This window comes from Labeo rohita, chromosome 15, assembly GCF_022985175.1.
Source record: "Labeo rohita strain BAU-BD-2019 chromosome 15, IGBB_LRoh.1.0, whole genome shotgun sequence".
In the NCBI taxonomy this organism is placed as follows: Eukaryota; Metazoa; Chordata; class Actinopteri; order Cypriniformes; family Cyprinidae; genus Labeo; species Labeo rohita.
This window is the reverse complement of record NC_066883.1, coordinates 29,793,884-29,813,468: the sequence shown is the minus strand read 5'-3', so window position 1 is coordinate 29,813,468 and position 19,585 is coordinate 29,793,884. Positions and strand designations below refer to the sequence as shown.

The 19,585-nt window shown below is 34.9% G+C and overlaps 1 protein-coding gene across 1 annotated transcript in view; it reads left to right on the top strand.

The window, feature by feature from the left end:
• crppa (CDP-L-ribitol pyrophosphorylase A) overlaps positions 1-19,585 on the top strand; it is a 41,491-nt gene that overhangs the window by 17,122 nt on the left and 4,784 nt on the right. The window contains exons 8-9 of the mRNA XM_051128478.1: positions 31-123; positions 2,721-2,852. Coding sequence (XP_050984435.1) covers positions 31-123; positions 2,721-2,852 — 225 coding nt within the window. The remainder of the gene's footprint in view (positions 1-30; positions 124-2,720; positions 2,853-19,585) is intronic.

Here is a 19,585-nt window from a genome sequence, read left to right as displayed (position 1 = left end):
GTGACAATATTATTTTTGTCTTTGTTTTAGACGACTGGATCAAATTTTTCAGAGGTCCTGGACATGGTGAAACGTTTTGAGAACACAGACCACGCTCGTTTATACCCAGTTGTTATTGTATGGGTAAGTTTCCATTAACCCCACTGACATGTAAGTAGAATAAGTAGAAAACTTTTTTATGAAATACGCTCACTCAGGGACTTGTTTAGTAAGATTTTACCAGAATAGATTTTTGAATTTGCATCATATGTTAATTAAAAAAATGTTGTGTAATTTTAGCTGCTGTATTTTTGTGTTTGCTTGGTTATTTTGTGTTTGTTTGAAGTATTTTAGTATGTTTTTGTAAAGTACATTTACTTGATTGCGGTTTTGGCAGTTGAAAAAGCCCTTGATGTTGTGTTTCCTGGTTCTTGTCCAGTATTTGTACCAAAACATCTCAAAACATCTTAATCTTAATCTCGGGGAATGTCTTCACTCTCCTTTTGATTCATTTCATAAATGTGTTTCAAAAGCACAAAATCTCATTTTTGATGACTGAATCCAGGAATCCGCACCCCAGTGTGGGAACCCAGCCTTTCCAGAATCCATATGTGCTTCCTTTAACGTTCCCCTCCGAAGGCCTGTTAGATAACCTCTTCTCTCCATCATGTTTTCACCCGTTGTTTGGATTTCACAGATGCTTTTTTTCTTATCATCACCGCAGATGTGATGATAACACATGTGGCTGAGAGAGCGTGTGATTGCGAGTAAAACCTCAAGCCGTGCTTCGAGATTATTTTATAAAGAGAGTTTCTTTACGCTTACATTATATTTGGATCTGCTTAACATGCTATTACATTTCCTGTTGGGCTTTCTGTTACCTTTTTTGTACTTCCAGAGATACTTTGTTATGAAACTATGAAAATATCTATTAGGATCCGAGTAAACAGCATTTCCCAATTTATACAGGGGGTATGACCTCTTTTAGGAACATGTTTTTCTTCGAGCAGTTTACAAAATGAGCACTGTGTATTTTATTTGGTACGGATGCATACAAGCCACATCTTCCTGAAACGGTGATGTAAGTGAACGGAAAAAGAAATTGCATTAATTTAACGGATCGGTGAATGCTGGGTCAGTTGCAATGGAAACTTTTTGCTAAGAGCTGGTTCTTGGAGTTTTGCATGGGAGCTCAACCTGTCCAAACACACAAAGCACGCTGAGTGTTTATTAAAGAGAGTACCACGGGGTGTTTTTAAAATTAATGGGCCTGTCCCACAGCTATATTCTAAGTTCTTTTTTGTAGAAGTAAGTGCAGGTTAATTCTTATATGATTGGAAGGAGTCACTGTAGATGATTAGACAAGTATTTTAATGTTTATTCATTCCTTAATTCCTTTCTAATCGATCAGCAATTTGCCTTTTTTATTTTGGCAGCCGAACCCCTTTGGCCTGAAAGATATACTTGAAGCCTTTATAGATTTTAAGTTAATATTTGAATAATTTAACGACACGTTCACATTTCTCTGATGCCAGTTAATGATTACATCACATACAGGTAAACAAAATATTACGTCATTTTAGTAGGTGATTTGTTTTTAAAATGATTTATTTACATAATTTTAGATATTTCAATAAAGTAACAACACCGTTTACTTGTTCACATTTTTCTAGTGTCATTTAATGGTTACATGGGTTGCAGGTAAACAAAATATTTCACCTTTTTAGTAAGTTGTTTTTAATAATTATTTATTTCAGTTTAGATTTTAAGTTGCAGATCAACAAAATAATACTGTATTTAATCTTTTTTAATAAGTTTATTTATTTATTTATTATTTTTTTAAATAATCAGTTTAGATTTTTAGGACATATTACAATAATTGAACAACACATTTGCATTTTCACATTTCTGTTTATGTTTACATGAGATGCAGGTAAACAAAATATTTAATGTGTCTTTTTTTAATAAGTGTTTTATTTTGTTTTAACAATTTTATTTTAGTTTAAATTTTAAGTTGCAGGTAAACAAAATAATACTGCATTTCATTATTTTTAGTAAGGGTTTTATTTAATTTCTTAAACTATTTTTTATTGTAGATTTCAAATCAGTGCTTTAATAATTTAACATTTGCTTGTTCACATTTTTCTGATGTCAGTTAATAAGTCTCAGCCTCAGGTACACAGAATATTTAATCTTTTTTTAAATTTTGTTTTAATAATTATTTATTTCAGTTTAGATTTTAAGTTGCACGTAAACAAAATATGTTATTTTATCCTTTTTAGTAAGTGTTTTTTCCAGTAAAAGTTTCAATAATTTAACAACATATTCACATGTTCATGTCTGTTAATGGTTACATGAGATGTAAACAAAATATTGCATATATTTAGTAAGTGTTTTATTTTTATTGTTTAGTTATTAAATTTGATATTTCAACTTAATATTTTAATAATTTAAACAAAACGTGCATGTTCATATTTCCCTGATGTCAGTTAATGGTTACATGAGATGCAGGTGAATGATTTATTTAAGTTTAGATGTTATGGTATTATTTGCTGGTAAAGATGAACGATTTTTTAATTACTAATTTATTTAGTTAGTAATTTTTATATAGATTTATTGAATTTCACATTTGTCATTATTATGCTTTTCATAAACTTATGAACTCCCTGCTGTTCCCTTACAATCCTCCAGTTTGTGAATCCATAGACAAGTGGAGATTTTTTTATTCTTATTGTTGACAGGTACAGCTGAACATGACAAAGCAGTCTGTCGACAGCCAAGGGACAGATGAGATGACCGTCTTCAAGACTCTGGCATCTGAAATCGTACAGGGAAATGTTCTGCTCTATGGAATTCAGATTGATCACTCCAAGGTAATTTTCTTAATGAGATATCATTATATGTGTTGAAGGGATAGTTCACCCAAAATTTGAAATTGCAGCTTTGTTTACATGTCATCTAAGCCTTATTTTGGCCTGGATAAAAGGTCTAGGAACATCCAAGATGAACCCTGTCTCAAGACTTGGTCAGAAGGTCTAAAACATGTGTCCTTTAGAGAATTCATTAAAAATCTTCACTATATATTCGTCATTGTGGCTCCAGGGAAAAAGAAAATCATGGAGAATGATGTGTGAATTTGCCCTGTCTGGCTGCGGCCCCCATTAAAAACGCTCAGACAGCGGAGGGAGTGACTGTAATATGTGTTCGTCGTGATAAAATGCTTATTTTTGTGAGATAGTGGAAGTGCAGATAAAGACCATGCATAAATCACGCTCATAGGTCCCGTGATAATGAGGATAATTCCTCCCAGATGCGCTTATTCATGCTTCACAAAATAGCTGCCAAGACTCGCTTTGTGAGTTCTGACCCGTCCAACTACCTTCATACAGATTGTGATATAAGGTTTTTTCAATTAGAGGTCATGCCTCCTAATTTGGTATTTTATCCAGATCGTTTTTGAGATGCAGTGCATGTCGGTGAAACCGTCAGACGTTTTCTGCTGCTAGTCACGCCTGAGGGTTTTTGGATGAGCCAACGGTTAAATATATAGACTTTCCATTGCCTAATACTATACCGAATTTATTCCACTGGCATCATTCATGCAGTCAAAATCAGGTTTTGATGATCACCATTGGGAAACTTTAAAAGGCTTATATCACAAGCAATTTAGTTTTCATTGATCTTTTAAGATTAAATGGCTTAATGCATTATGAAAAATACTGTAAATACTGATTCATGCAAAAATTGGCCATACATTTCATCTGAACTTCACTTAAGGTTAAGCTCTGTTGCTCATTTCACATATAAAGTTATGTTTCTTAAAGGGATAGTAGAAAAAAATATATAGTTAAATTCTAAGGGGTTACAAAGTGTGTTTTTTTTTACATTATAAATGCTCTGCAGGGTGGAAAATAAATATTAAATTAAAATAAATGTACGATATGACTGTTAAAATAGGTAATATAAATAGGTTTCATTATAAAAATTAGCAGAGGATTGTAAAATCGATGGTTTTAGAAAATATTGTTTAAAAAAAAAAGTACTTTGGCATATATACCATAAGAAATGGTAATTTCTTTTGTCTTTGCACTAAAAAAGATGTAGTTTAAGATGACGTGGGCAAATTTTGTCACTGCGGCCTTCCAGGATTGTTTGATTAGAATCTTCATGGTTTGTTTTTTGATTCGAATCTTTGGTTTTGTTTTTCCTTGCCAGATGTTTGTACATGTGGAGCACTTAATTTGTGGAGGGTTTGTTGTTTTTTGAGCACTGGCATCTGATAAGGACTGGTAAACATCTTCTCGTAAATACAAAATCAGCCTTTATTAAAAACTGGGTCTTTTTTAAGAACATTTTTGCTTTTTCTTACTTCTGTTTCAAGAACGTAACATTGATTGTGTTTCTTCAGTGACACGTTAGTTTTAGGGCAGGATTTGATTTCTGTCTTTCGGTAAAGCTTGAGACCAAAACCTCTGTGTTATGGACCTCCGGGTTGTTTAAGTATTTCTCGCTAATCACCCTCCACGTAGATAGCGAAGAGAAATTTGCATGATTCACTGTATGTAAACAATGACAGGCCTTGTTAAACAAATAATTTATTTCAGTCTTTCCACGGTATGTTTGTAATATGCAAAGCTTTCCTTATTGAATCCAGACTGAGGGAGGCATGACGTAAACAGCCACACAGCAGCTTTGTACTGTAAATGTTATGGAGTAATGGGATAGATAGATAGATAGATAGATAGATATAGAGATAGATAGATCGAGAGATAGATATAGAGATAGATAGATCGAGATAGATGGATAGATATAGAGAGAGAGATAGATCAAGATAGACAGATAGACATAGATAGTTCTAGATAGATAGATAGAGTTAGAGGTAGATATAGATATACAGATAGAGATAGATGGATAGATATAGAGCAAGATAGATGGATCGATAGAGATAGATCGAGAGATAGATCGAGAGATAGATGGATAGATATAGAGAGAGAGATAGATCAAGATAGACAGATAGACATAGTTCTAGATAGATAGATAGAGTTAGAGGTAGATATAGATATACAGATAGAGATAGATGGATAGATATAGAGCAAGATAGATGGATCGATAGAGATAGATCGAGAGATAGATCGAGAGATAGATGGATAGATATAGAGAGAGAGATAGATCAAGATAGACAGATAGACATAGATAGTTCTAGATAGATAGATAGAGTTAGAGGTAGATATAGATATACAGATAGAGATAGATGGATAGATAGAAAGCTATAGATAGATAGATAGAAATATAGATATAGATAGATGGCGGGATATATATAGATAAAGAGATAGATCTAGATAGATAGTTCGATATAGATAGATCTAGATAGATAGATATAGGTAGTTAGAGATAGATAGGTAGATAGAGATAGATCTAGATAGATATAGTTTGATATATATATATATATATATATATACAGATGATAGAGAGATGGATAGATATAGAGATAGATCTAGATAGATAGAAAGATAGACAGTTATAAATAGAGTTAGAGATAGATAGATAGATAGCTATACAGATGGATAGAGATAGATGGATAGATATAGACCGAGATGGATAGATAGATAGATAGAGATAGATCTAGATAGATAGATAGATAGATAGATAGACATCGATATAGACAGTTCTAGATAGATAGATAGATAGATAGAGTTAGACATAGATAGACAGACAGACAGAGAACAAGATAGATAGTCTTTAAAATTATTGAAAGGGATAGTTCACCCAAAAATTCTGTCATTACTCACCCTCATGTCGTTTTAAACCCAGAACTTTGTTCATCTTCAAAACACAAATTAGATATTTTTGATGAAATCTGAGAGCTTTCTGGCCCTGCATAGACAGCAATGCAAATGTTCAAGGCCCAGAAATGATTAAAATAGTGACATCAGTGGTCCAAACTTCATTTTATGAAGATATGAGAATACTTTTAGTGTTCAGAGAAAACAAAACAACAACGACTTTATTCAACAATTTCTTCTTATTCGTGTCACTGATGTCACATGGATTATTTTAACAATGTCCTTACTACCTTTCTGGGCCATGAAACAATTCAGTTGTGTTGCTGTCTATGCAGGGTCAGAAAGCTCTTGGATTTCAGCAAAAATATCTTAATTTGAAGATGAACAAAGGTCTTACAGGTTTGGAAAGACATGAGGGTGAGTAATCAATGACAGTATTTTCATTTTTGGATGAACTATGCCTTTAACATGTGCCTTGGTGTCAGTAAGGTGATCTGATGGTGTGATAAAGGTCATTTCTGGCCCTATCACTGCCTGGCCAGTGAGTGACAGGAAGTGTCACAGGATCTCCTTCGCACACTGGGCCTGGTGGCCTGTCATGCGCTGAAAAGGCTTGTCACAATGATATATAGCCGCTCTAATCCCTCCTGTGAGAGCCCAGCAGTTTACCCACCCCTCACTTCCTTCTCCTCAAAGCATCCAGCTGAGGAATCTAAACCTGAGAGGAGATTAGCTGCTCCTTAGAAAAGAGAAAAAGACTCTCTTACCTGCCCAGATCCACCCGTTTTTGAAACCGGATACCTGGTTTAGCGCAAATTTGGTCCATCTTGAGATTTACAATACAGTCTAACCAACACTGAAGATGCAGTTTTTAGGTGGTTTATTTTTTGAAAGTTGCAGATTTAATGATGTTTTGGGTATCTGCAGGTTTCTATAGGAGTCGGTACAATACTGTGATGATAGAGGGACCACAGAAATGTATCAGATCTTTGAATCGCTCTAAAATAACCCCTGCTAAAATGATGTCACTTTTTATACTCAAACGTCTCTTTTTATACTTGTCTGCCTTTGACGGCGCAAATGTATTTGGCCATGCCCTCCGCTCAGTGTCAGATTTACGCTCCAGTAGTCATTTCTCATTCTTCAAATATTCCCCTTTTCTCCATGTCTAATTGTTTTTACATTTTCCTCATCATTCCGACTGGCACAAGTGCACTGCAGGAGGAAAAGTCAAAAAAGTCTGTTTTTTCTTGTCTGCTCTTGAAAGATCCCTGCTGACAACTCCAGGCCAGAGCGCGTCTCCTTTGATATTGTACCGCAGTGTTAAATTAAAAGATCTGTACTGTGGCAGCATGTGTTGGGTACGCTTGATATTTAATACTAATGATGCACCGAAACCTCCACGAACACAGAAGGTCAGCCTTTGTTTGAAATAACTACATTATTAATCCTATTAATGTTATCATATATGGGTGCAAACTGCTGTCCCACAAGCAAAAAACACATTTAAAAAGCATATAAGTATTCAAATCTTAGATGTTTAGTAAGATCTTTCTATTATCTATTAAAACCCACAATAATATTTAAAATATCAGTAAGCTTAATATATATAAAGTCATCATTTATTGGGTACTTTCAATTGGGAGGTGGCTGTCCCGAACCCTAACACCTGAATTTCAACTTATGAAAATGATATTGAAATATTTTTGCATTTTATTCCATTGTTGTTTTAAAAAATATTTTTGATTTTGTAAAAAGGTGAGTTTTAAAATATATTTAGTTTATATTTTCTTTGTAAATTACGAAACTTTGTGTTAAATATGTCTCCTGCATTTTCATGTCACTAATGAAACAGTGTTTTAGTCTGTTGGCTGAGACTGATTTTAACTACACCCCTACATTTACGATCAGGAAATATTCCTGTGTCCCTTTCTCTCATAGCTACAAGTTGTGAGTAGATAGGCTCCATCATTTTGAGGTAAATGTTCAAAAGTCTGAAAATCTGTGTAAAGCTTTAAAGAATGTCACTACCAAACACATTTTTATTCACACATTTTTTATGTGTGTACAACTGTTCAGAACTGTGCAAGCTCACCATGTGCTGATTAGCATCTTTAAACTAGGTTCAAAAGTATTCACTACCGTAACAGTCATTATTGATACGGTAGTGACAAAAGGGAACACAAACTAAATTTTACTACAGTTGTGCAAATGTTTTGTATTTAATATGTTTTAGTAGTGTTTTAGTATGCGAGTTAAAATCCTGTAATGTGATGTAGTCGCTACTAAAACATTTTCGTCACTACAAAAATGTGCGGTCACAACCTAAACAGAGCTTTCTGACTCTGCATAGACAGCAATGCAACTACCATGTTCAAGACCCAGAAAGGTAGTAAAGACATTGTTAAAATGGTCCATGAGACATCAGAGAATACTTCTAGTGCAAATTTTAATTTTTAGATGGACTATTGCTTTAAACAAACTCACTCACACGGAGATCCTGCATCTCTCACACATACTGGCGCACAGTGACCCCAAAATAACTGAATTATGAGTAACATATGCACACTTGTACCCATAATGTTTTGTTTAAAAGTTATTGGTTAATTCTGTATTTGCTAAAGTTAAGGTTTCTGTTCCTAATTTCTGACCTAGTTTCTCTTTCAGATGATTTTCAAACTTTTTTGGAAGTTCACGGGGATCAAACTTTTGGTGTTTCACTGTGTGTTGCCTAGAGTGCTCCAGATGAATGCTGGCGTGTCTGATTGTACACTTTAACCCACTGAATCTGTTTATTTAGCGTTGATTTGGCAGATTACATGAGCCATTGATACGCTCAAGATCCTGCGTACGCATGCAAACTCTCATAGTGAGACAACATTCCAACTGAAAACATTCGCAAACAAATTAGATCAGAAATTAGAGGCTGATGCTTACCAGGGGCGACCAAATGGGTTTGTAAACATTCAATCAGCAAAAGGCCGCGGTGGCGTGTTTTGCCCCATGCAGCCTGTCCATTGCAGAACACTTGTTTTAGATTTGAGTCGACCACCCACTGTCAGGTATTGAATGTCCACTGCGCAGTAATCTTGTTTTGAGCTCGGGAGGTTTTTTGGGATTTACCATGAGCTTTGTTGGGTTGAGTCGTTTGAAGTGGTTCACCTCTGACTTGAATATTTTTAAAAAGTTCTTGTTCTTTTCTTGGTGGTAAGTCAGGTCAAGCCATTGATGTATGCAAACTTTTGAGCGAGCTTCATCCTTTATACACTGGAAACCATTAACCGCATCATATATGTTAAATATACAGTGGAATCCAGACGTTTATACCATATAGATCCTGTTAGATTTAAAGTCTAATTTAAACCTGGAATTCAAATCATATCGGATAACTTGTGGAGGTTGTGTCAACAGATGTCAATAAAGCAAATCCTGCTGCAAATTTCTGTTGCACGTCACTCAAGATTTTAGGTGCAAAAAAAAAAATCTCTAATGCTCAACAATGCTACATTAATTTGAATAAAAATACAGTAATAACTATTTTCTATTTTTATGCTTCATATGTCTTTAAAAACTGTGATATATATATATATATATATATATATATATATATATATATATATACAGTAGTCAACACTTGAAGTGGATCAAAAAAAGTTCATCAAAGTTGTCCTAAGACAAGAACAGGTATTCTTTTTGGTTTTAGGACAAATTTAATGAAAGGTTTTGATCCACTTCAAACGTTGACTACTGTATATATATATATAATTAAAGTTGAATTTAATTAATTGAATTGAATTCAAATTTAATTTCTTTAAATACTTAAAATTAAGTATTGCACATCCATTTTAAAAACAGTTTACCTCTATATACACTAACAGTCAAAAGATTTTGAAGAGTAAGATTTTTAATGTTTTTTTTAAGAAGGCTTTTCTGCTCACCAAGCCTGTATTTATTTGATCCAAAGTACAGCAAAAACACTAAAATTTTGAAATATTTTTACTATATAAAAGAACTGTTTTCTATTTGAATATATTTCAAAATGTAATTTATTCCTTTGATTTCAAAGCTGAATTTTTAGCATCATTACTTTAGTCAGAGATCCTTCAGAAATAATTGTAATATTCTGATTTGCTGATCAAAAACATTTTTATTATTATTATGTTGAAAACAGCTGAGTAGAATTTTTTTTCAGGTTTCTTTGATGAATAGAAAGTTCAGAAGAACAGCATTTATCTGAAATAGAAATCTTTCGTAAAATTATAATTGTCTTTATCATCACTTTTGATCTATAATTTATTTCTCAAAAAAAAACCAAATACTGACTCCAAGCTTTTGAATGGTGTAGTAATGTTACAAAACCTTTTTCAGATAAATGCTCAGAAAAAATGTACTTAACTGTTTTAAATATTGATAATAATAATAATGTTTAAAAAAATGTTTCTGTAACAGCAAATCAGCATATTAGAATGATTTCTGAAGAATCATGTGACAGAAAAGATTGGCATAATGATGCTGAAAGTTTTGCTTTGATCACAGGAATAAATTACATTTTAAAATATATTCAAATACAAAGCAGTTATTTTAAATAGTAAAAATATTTCACAATTAACTGCTTTTGCTATATTTTGGATCAAATAAATGCAGCCTTGGTGAGCAAAAGAGATTTCTTGAAAAATCATTAAAAATCTTACTGTCCAAATACTTTTGACTGGTAGTGTATGTTATCTGGCTATATAGGAGTAATCCATAAGGTGAATTAACTTGAGTTAATTTTTTTCTTTTGGCATATGGGCAAAGGGGTATTTTTATTGCTTCTGCATAAACAGTGCAGCAGACCTCCACTGCAGAGTGGTTTGTTTTCCTCTAAGCAATTTCTTCAACCTTGCAGTCTCTCACACTTTCACCTTGGCTCTTCAGCAAATGACGACTGTTTAGTCTATGGTAATTCTTGTTTGGACAGCTCAGTAACAAATGCCCACAGTCTTTTGTTTGAGGGAAAGGTGAAATATTTACGTGATAAGGCTTGTTCCTAATGCATCAAGACGAGGTGCGGGCGCTTGCCGATTGGTGAACGTAGAGACAGAAAATAAGGATGTAAAGGATGCTAAAGGAAATAACATACATGACCCAGGTTGATCCCTCGCTAGACCTTTCTATGTATGTCACAAGTGTAATGAGGGGAACTCAAGGGGTTTTGTTGTGAACGGCGGATGTTTGGTTTCTGCATGTGGGCCTTGGGGTATCATGACATGTTGCACCATTTTCAACAGATCTGTCAGTGTAAGAAAGCATTGTGGTCTATCATTGTTTAGGAACATGTCTGTCGCCAGGTTAAGTACAAACATAGAAATCGCTCCCGCTGACTTGTTGAAATAGAGCAGTATTCACAGGTATGGAAACAAAAGCTTCCTGTATTTTCTTCGCCCCCGTTCCCGTGAATGTGGTAGGTTACGCCCGAGGCTCTTCTACAAAAAAAAGGGAAAGAGAGAGATCCAGAAAGACTGAGGAAACCTGTTTAAGACACAAGACACTATAGACGCTTGTAACCGCACGACGGAAACTTTCAGTATTACTTTGATTTTCTTTCAGTGTACCTTGACTTGTTTATCTGAGCAGTTCCTGAATCAATATTGGGTAATGCAGTGCTTCAATAGGAATGTGGACGTGTCGTCCAGTTTAAGAGAAGAGATAATGGCGCTCAGATCCTTTTGAAATGTGGTGAGACTGAATGAGAGTGATGGGGTTGTGCTGAGGACACATTTTGTAGGCACAATTCCACAAATCTGTCTGTTTTTAAAGTATTTGTGCGGGTGGTACATTTTGAAAAATCAGTGGGGCGAATCATCTTTCGCCTCTGGCTGGGGTTTTCTTCGGTATAAAGTGGTAATGGAAGAGATTAACAACTGTCAAGTGTTCCTAAAACGTCAAGCCAGTGTATGATTTTTCAATCAAAACTATTTTGACTTTCATTATTGAACTGACATTTCCTGCACATTAAGTTAATTGTGCTAGCTTTGTCCTTTTGATGTTAGATGGCACTTTCAATGAATAATGTGAAGCTTTAAAGCATATATTACCTATTATATAATATTAAATTAATCTTGCATTAGTAGTATTATCTAGGTCATTTTGACATGAGGTCTTGTCCTTTTTCAACTGTTTCCAACAATTAAAAAGCTAAAAAGTTATTATAAGATAACGGAAAAAATAGTCTTCTTTAATTTATGAAAAGTGCATGTTTATTAATAATTACAATTATGTTGTGCTAAATATAAGCTATGTATTAATTGAATGCCTATTATTTGCTAAATGTACTTTGTAAATATTTACTGTATATTTCTAAATTTATCAGTTAAACTAAATGTAGGGCTGCCATTGACTAAAGATTTTTCTGGTTGACTAGTAGTTGTTAATTTTAAGCATTAGTTGACTAATCGCACGTTTATTAATAAACGATTTGAATCATAATAATGAGCCTTTAATTGCCTAAGTAGACTAATAAGTGTTCAAGTGCATGCATAAAGCTTTGCACAGCACACCAGCAGAATTAACGATTTTGAACGTGTCAGGGAAAAACAGTAAGGAGATTGCATTAATATTTGTTTTGTAACTTTGTTTTGGGCGTAGGAGATGATGATTGGCGACAATGAAATCCACTCCATAGTAGTGGATGCACCTGTATGCATGTTTCATACGGATGACATGATCTGAGAACATTTGTATTCCGTTTGAATTGCTTCATTTGAAAGTAGACATTTCTCACTTTGTAGATAGTATTATTTCATGTCTGTAAGGCAAGTATACATGGATTAATTTTGATTTTAATGTAAAAACTACCAAAAAAAGATTTTTGTTTCTGAGACGGCAGAAAGCGCATCCTGTTTGCTTTCATTATTTTACAAAAGCACAATGTTTTGTTGTGAGTGCACACAAACAAACGTACTTTACTTTACAGATTTGAAAGATGTATTAGTCTTATCTGTATGACCAAAAATGAGTATTTTAAGAGCAAGTGACTGCACCGACGCCTCCATTTGCCATGCAGTATAAGCGTGCCACTATTCAGCTTCCACACTCTGCGCAAACACTTCAATAGCGCACATCTTTCGGTTAACATTAGATTGAGCGGCCATGTGAAGTTGCCACTAGTTACAAATTTTAGATGATAAGCCATATTTGACGTTGATGAATGATAGATGAATGTTTGGATGTCCTGCCCAGGCTTCTGTTATACCACACACACCAGCCTTTAACGATCTGTCCGTCACGGACTGCGTGACTTCACCACCTCCTGTGGGTTTTTTTTCATCCAAATAAGCGACTAATAAAATATTGGTAGACCAAGCATCTTCTCTTCGACTAACAATATAAAATATATATATATATTAAGGGTGTAACGGTAGGTACACAGATGTCACGGTTCGGTACGTACCTCGGTTCGAGGGTCACGGTTCGATACTTTTAGCATTGCTAATTTGACAGCGCAGTAGGTACTTTATCAAAATAAAACACAGTGAACCAAACATCAGCGCGCCCACCTCACTGTGTGACCGTTAGAACGTGACTGATGTACAAAGTCTATATTTACATAATAAATAATAGTTTAACATTTGGATGCATCGCAAATATGGAAATATTATGGAATATTTGGATTTGTGCCGAATGAGAGAGGTAGGATACAAGATTTCGCAGAGAGTTGAGTGCGCAAGCCTTTAAAGTAACGTTATACTCCTTTGTCAGTGAGAGACGCGTTCAGAATCAGCGCATGGCCAAATTGTAGTTTCAATGCAGGTTCAAAGGGCTCTACATGATCCCAGCCGAGGAATAAGGGTCTTATCTAGCTGTACGATTCGCATGTGTCTTCACATTGGAAAGGTCATGCACGGTCTGTGTACTTTGGTTTAGAAAGGTAGGGTAGGGTGAAAAACTCCATCTCATTTTCTTCTCCAACTTCAGAATCCTCTGACATTGTTGTTTTAACTTTTTTTGTAAAGGGCGTTTGACTTTCTTTGCACGTTTGCTTTGTAAACACTGGGTCGTATTTCCGCCTGCATGTAAGGTTGATCTACAAGCATTTGTGGTTAAAAAGTATATAAATTAGAATTTTTCTTAGAAAATGACCGATCATTTCACTAGATAAGACCCTTATTCCTCAACTGGGATCATGTAGAGCAATTTGGACCTTCAACCTGTTGGCCACCATATGGAGAAAAATCCTGGAATGCTTTTCTCAAAAACCTTAATTTCTTCTCGACAGCAGAAATAAATAAACGAACATCTTGGATGACATGGGGGTGAGTAAATTATCAGGAAATTTCCATTCTGGAAGTGAACTACTCCTTTAAGATTGAAGATTAAGATTTGGATGCATCATACCAAAAACTGAAAAACATAATCAATCTGTTTATTGATTCTTACATTAGCATGGTTGTTGCTGCTGTCCTACCCAAAAACCGGCCTGCCCAGTTCAATCAAAACTCATAGAGAGTCCCTCTTGACCTGCGGTTATTCGTTAAGCTGGTCTACTATTAAAAATGTCCCTTTGGATACAGTTACAATTGAAGAAGGTGAACCGCAGAGTTCAGCTCTGAAGTTGACAGTAACTTGGGCTCGATGTCTCTGTCAAGCTCTTTGCCTCTGGCTACTGTCATATGATTGGCAGTCCGGAGGGACATTCAGGAACTGGCTCTATTATAATTTCCCGAAAGGAATGCACAGTCAGAGCAAGAAATGTAATACCATTGTTTCAAAAGGACCCTGTGTGCATGGGGTTTAACGGCAGAATGAGACATTTCCCTTTAAGGTGCATTTTAAAGTAACATGGAGTGTTTAATTGGGCTGTTTCCTGTTTAATTAGCATAAAAAGTTAATTGGTTCACTTTCTGCTGCCTCCTTGTGGTGACATGTGTTCCTTCATATCTCAAAGCACTTTAGCACTGCTTAAAAGTTATTACTTGAAATTCACTTTGGCTGAAAGTGCCGGTAGTAAAAGTCTAGCACTTGTCGTTTTGATCTGGCTTCAGAGCTGTGACTAAATATTCATTCCAGTTTGGCTGGCATTAAAGGGTTTTGAAACCTTCACGAAGGCCATTATAGAGAGATGCTGGCAGGCCTGTAGTGGAATAAGACTCGCTTGCTGCCTGGAAAAAAAAAGACTGAAGGGTGCAAATTGTCATTGTTAAATTCCTAATTGCTGAGGCCCCGTCTTCAAAGAGGCTGTCGGTGACGGTGTGAGGTGCTGTTGGAAAGTCTGTCTGGATCTGTGGGATTTTCAAGGACGGTTGACAGTGAACGTCTCATTGTGTGGTCTACTGCTGTACAAGCTGTCAATTTACTACTTACTACTTTTTAGGTGAAAAGTGAAAGAAAATTGGTTTTGTATAGTTGCTAAACAGTACCAGGATATGCAGTATACATTGGCACTCAGTTTCCACTTACATAACATGGAAAATGCCTATATAAAAATGATTTCGCAAACATCTTGGTGTGTTAAAAGACATCCAAAGCTCCAGTCAAGTGGCTCTCTCGGGAGACGCCAAGGCCAAGTACAGAGAATTTCATTAGTTCTGCCAATTTCAGGTTAAAATGAGTTTGAATGGACTTTTTACATCATTGTAAGAGTTTTCCACTAATGGGACCGTCATTAGGGGGAACAAATGAAAGAAAAAAAGGGATTTTACAATGGAAAGAAAGGGCCACATGTCTAGTGTCCATGATTCTGATTTCATGTGTCTTTTCAAAGATTTTCTTCTTTTCTATTAAATTACCATTCTAAGATTACAAACATTGGGCTTTTTCTCCCTCCATTGTTGTTTTTGTGCTTTCCTTCTTTCTTTCTAGTCAGTGAGCTTTCTCTTGGATGTTGTTCTGAAAGACCTAATTGATCTGTTGAGATATTGGAAGGTTCATATGATACAAATAGCTTTTATTGTCTATTAAAAGACCTTTGATCTTCTGGCTCAAGAAGAAAGGTTTGTTTTCCTGTAGCACAGTTTGTAGTGTAGTAAACAGCATCCCGATCTCATCCACTTCCTTTAGAGAGGTGAATTAGGCTGGCCTGGGGCCCCTGTAAATGTTTTATCCATCCCATAAAAGCCTGGAAAAGATACTGGAACTCTTGGAAAAACCCTGCAGTCACAAAAGACGAGCCGTTCCATCTGAGACTTCAAGAAATTAAAATTCCAAGTGTCGAATTTCCTGTTCCATGTGTGCTTTTAAGTGCTGGCCATGACACCGAGACAGAATAGAGCTCATTAGTAAGCTTTCTGCTGTCAGGAATGGAAAAGTGATGTAATATTATGTCAAATCATAGCGATTACCTTCAGATTTAATCATTTAACATATCTATATTTAGCACTGAAACTCTTTGAACATGTTTTTTTTTGTGGGACCAGCTTTCTTTGGCCACAAGAACAGGTAATCATCAAAATGAAAATTTAAGCCAATACTTTTTTAATACAGATTTTAATGCATATTTTCAACCATTAAATTAGTCTCTTAACCCATTTACTCCACTGTGATGTCCCCTGGTTTAATGCACTATTTTTTTTACTTTATTGGAAGAGTGATTACCTTCAGATTTAAGCACACATCTAACACATCTATATTTAGGACTGTAACTCTTTAAAACATTTTTTTCCACAATTGTAGTTTGACCAACTTTCTTTGACCACAAGGGACAGGTAATCGTCAAAAAATCAAAAATTAAGCACATACTTTGCAGATTTTAATGCATATTTCACAAGTTCGCCTGCCCATCCAGTCCTGATAGGCAATGGTAAACAAACTTGCTGTCCTTAATGGAGGCCCGATCCCGAGGCTCGGCTTGAGCACCGAGTCCAACCCCCATTGTAATATTACCTAGAGGGAGAATAACAGAAATAAAGGAGGAGAAGGGGAGGTGGAGGGATGCCGGAAGAACTGACGCTAAGACGGTGCAATGAGAGCTGCTTATATAGGTTCGTAATGATGATTGACAGGACTGAATGATTAGGCTGCTCCTGAACCTATGTTTGGAACTTCATTTTAAACCACTGAATCAGTCGCTTAACCCGTTTACTCCACTCTGACGTCCCCTAAATTAATGCACTATTTTTTACATCATTGGAAGAGTGATTACCTTCATATTTAATGATTTAACATACAATATCTATATTTAGCATTGTAACTCTTTGAACATTTTTGTTTCCACAAGTCAAGTTTGACCAACTTTCTTTGACCACAAGGACAGGTAATCATTAAAATGAAAATTTAAGCACATACTTTGCAGATTTTAATGCATATTTTAAACCATTGAATCAGTAACATAACCTGTTCACTACACTGTGACATCCCCTGAATTAAAGCACTACTTTTGTATAAATGGAAGAGTGATTACAATCATATTTGATCATTTAACATATCTATATTTTGCATTGTAACTTAATTTAAGCACAAATTTAAGCATATACTTTGCCGATTTAATGTATATTTTAAACCACTGAATTAGTCACTTAACCTGTTTACTCCAAAGGGACATCCCCTGAATGAATTCACTATTTTTTACATCATTGGAAGAGTGAATACCTTCAGATTTAATCAATTAACATATCTATATTTAGCACTGTAACTCTTTAAACACTTTTTTTTCCACAAGTGAAGTTTGGCCAATTTTCTTTGGCCACAAAGATAGTTAATCATCAACATTAAAAATTTAAGCACATACCTTGCAGATTTTAATGCATATTTTAAATTGAATCAGTCACTTAACCTGTTTACTCCACTGTGACATCCCCTGAATTAATGCACTATTTTTTTTACTTTACTGGAAGAGTGATTACCTTCAGATTTAAGCATTTAACACATCTATATTTAGGACTGTAACTCTTTAAAACATTTTTTTTCTCCACAATTGTGGTTTGACCAACTTTCTTTGACCACAAGGGACATGTAATCGTCAAAAAAAATGTAAGCACATACTTTGCAGATTTTAAATGCATATTTTAAACAATTGAATCAGTCGCTTAACCCATTTACTCCACTGTGATGTCCCCTAAATGAATGCACTATTTTTTTTACATCATTGGAAGAGTGATTACCTTAATATTTAATCATTTAACATACAATATCTATATTTAGCATTGTAACTCTTTGAACATTTTTGTTTCCACGAGTCAAGTTTGACCATCTTTCTTTGACCACAAGGACAGGTATTCATTAAATAGAAAATTTGAGCACATACTTTGTAGATTTTAATGCATATTTTTTGCATTTTATGCACATCCCTGCATCTCTACCTCTTCTATTCTATTCTATTCTGTCATCTATAGCACAACTGTACATACCACTTATTTATTTATTTCTCAATTTATTTTTCTAAGTTTTGTCTATTTATTTTTACATATGTGTATTTTTTTTCTCATCTTATGTTATTGTCTGTATGTTGTTGTGTCTCTGTGTACTGGAAGCTAAGGACACTAAAACAAATTCCTAGTATGCGCAAGCATACTTGGCAATAAAAGCTCTTTCTGATTCTGATATTTTAAACCACTGAATCAGTAACTTAACCTGTTTACTCCACTGTGACATCCCCTGAATTCAAGCACTACTTTTGTATAATTGGAAGAGTGATTACATTCATATTTGATCATTTAACATATCTATATTTTGCATTGTAACTCTTTCAACACATTTTTTTCCACAAGTAAAGTTTGACCAACTTTCAGGTAATCATCAAAATGAAAATTTAAGCACATACTTTGCAGATTCTAATGCATATTTTAAAACACTGAATCAGTCACTTAACCCGTTTACTACAATGTGACGTCCCCAGAACTAATGCACTATTTTTTACCCACTAGATTTTAATGTAAAATAGATTGAGCTTAGTGTTTTTATCCTTCTATGGATTTGATGTTTCTTATGGACCACAAAACACAATTCAGAGTAAGATCAATTTTCATTTAGTATGTTGACTCAAACGCAACAGTATTATTATGTTGTTTTTCCCCCCACATGTGTCACTGTGATTTTTCAATATGCCATGGCAGCTCAAATGCGTTCCAGCCAAGAAATAAGTTGTTGCTTTCTTATTACATGTGAGTCATATTTTGCTACTCATTGGAAACACGAGACTTACGCAGGCTTAAACCTTTGATCCTCGTTGGTGATCTTCAGTTCAGAAAAGAAAATTCCCATATATTATTTTCCCAGTAGGACTGTCGTGTCACACCAGTAATAAAACAGGCCACATGAGTAATGTTGTCATTAGCTGTGGTCAAGTAGGCGAGCTTTTCGTCTTTCTGCCTTTGTAAATACTCCACAAACATTGTGCTATTTTCCGTGAACCCGCGTTTTACATGTGGGTGGCAATCAGGTTGGGGCCATTTGTTCTTCATTTCCTGACTAAACAAATACACGGAGGTCATTCTTCATTGGTTTAGAACGCATTACAGCGTGTTATCTGATGATACGCTGATATAGGAATTTGTGCCGTAAACTTTCTTGATATATTTGAATTGTGTGTGAAATCTGTCTGTGAAAAAGCTGTCATTAGCTGAAGGGTAGGAGGATTTCAGTTGACCGCTTGCAGATGTTTTGGCTCCATACCCAGAGTTTTGTACCCATAATTAAGTAAGGGAACAGTGACTGTATTACACAAGGAAAAACAGGGAGCCTCCTCTTCGTTTCAATCCTTTTTTCTTATTTTCTTTTCCAAATTGACTCCAAATGAAGATTAAAAAAGCCTTGCACATTACAGAGCTGCTGAAGTTCGGGAGCCGCTGCAGCACAGCCGTTTATCGTGATCTTGTTTTTTTCACAGATTTTCTTAATCACTAGATTTT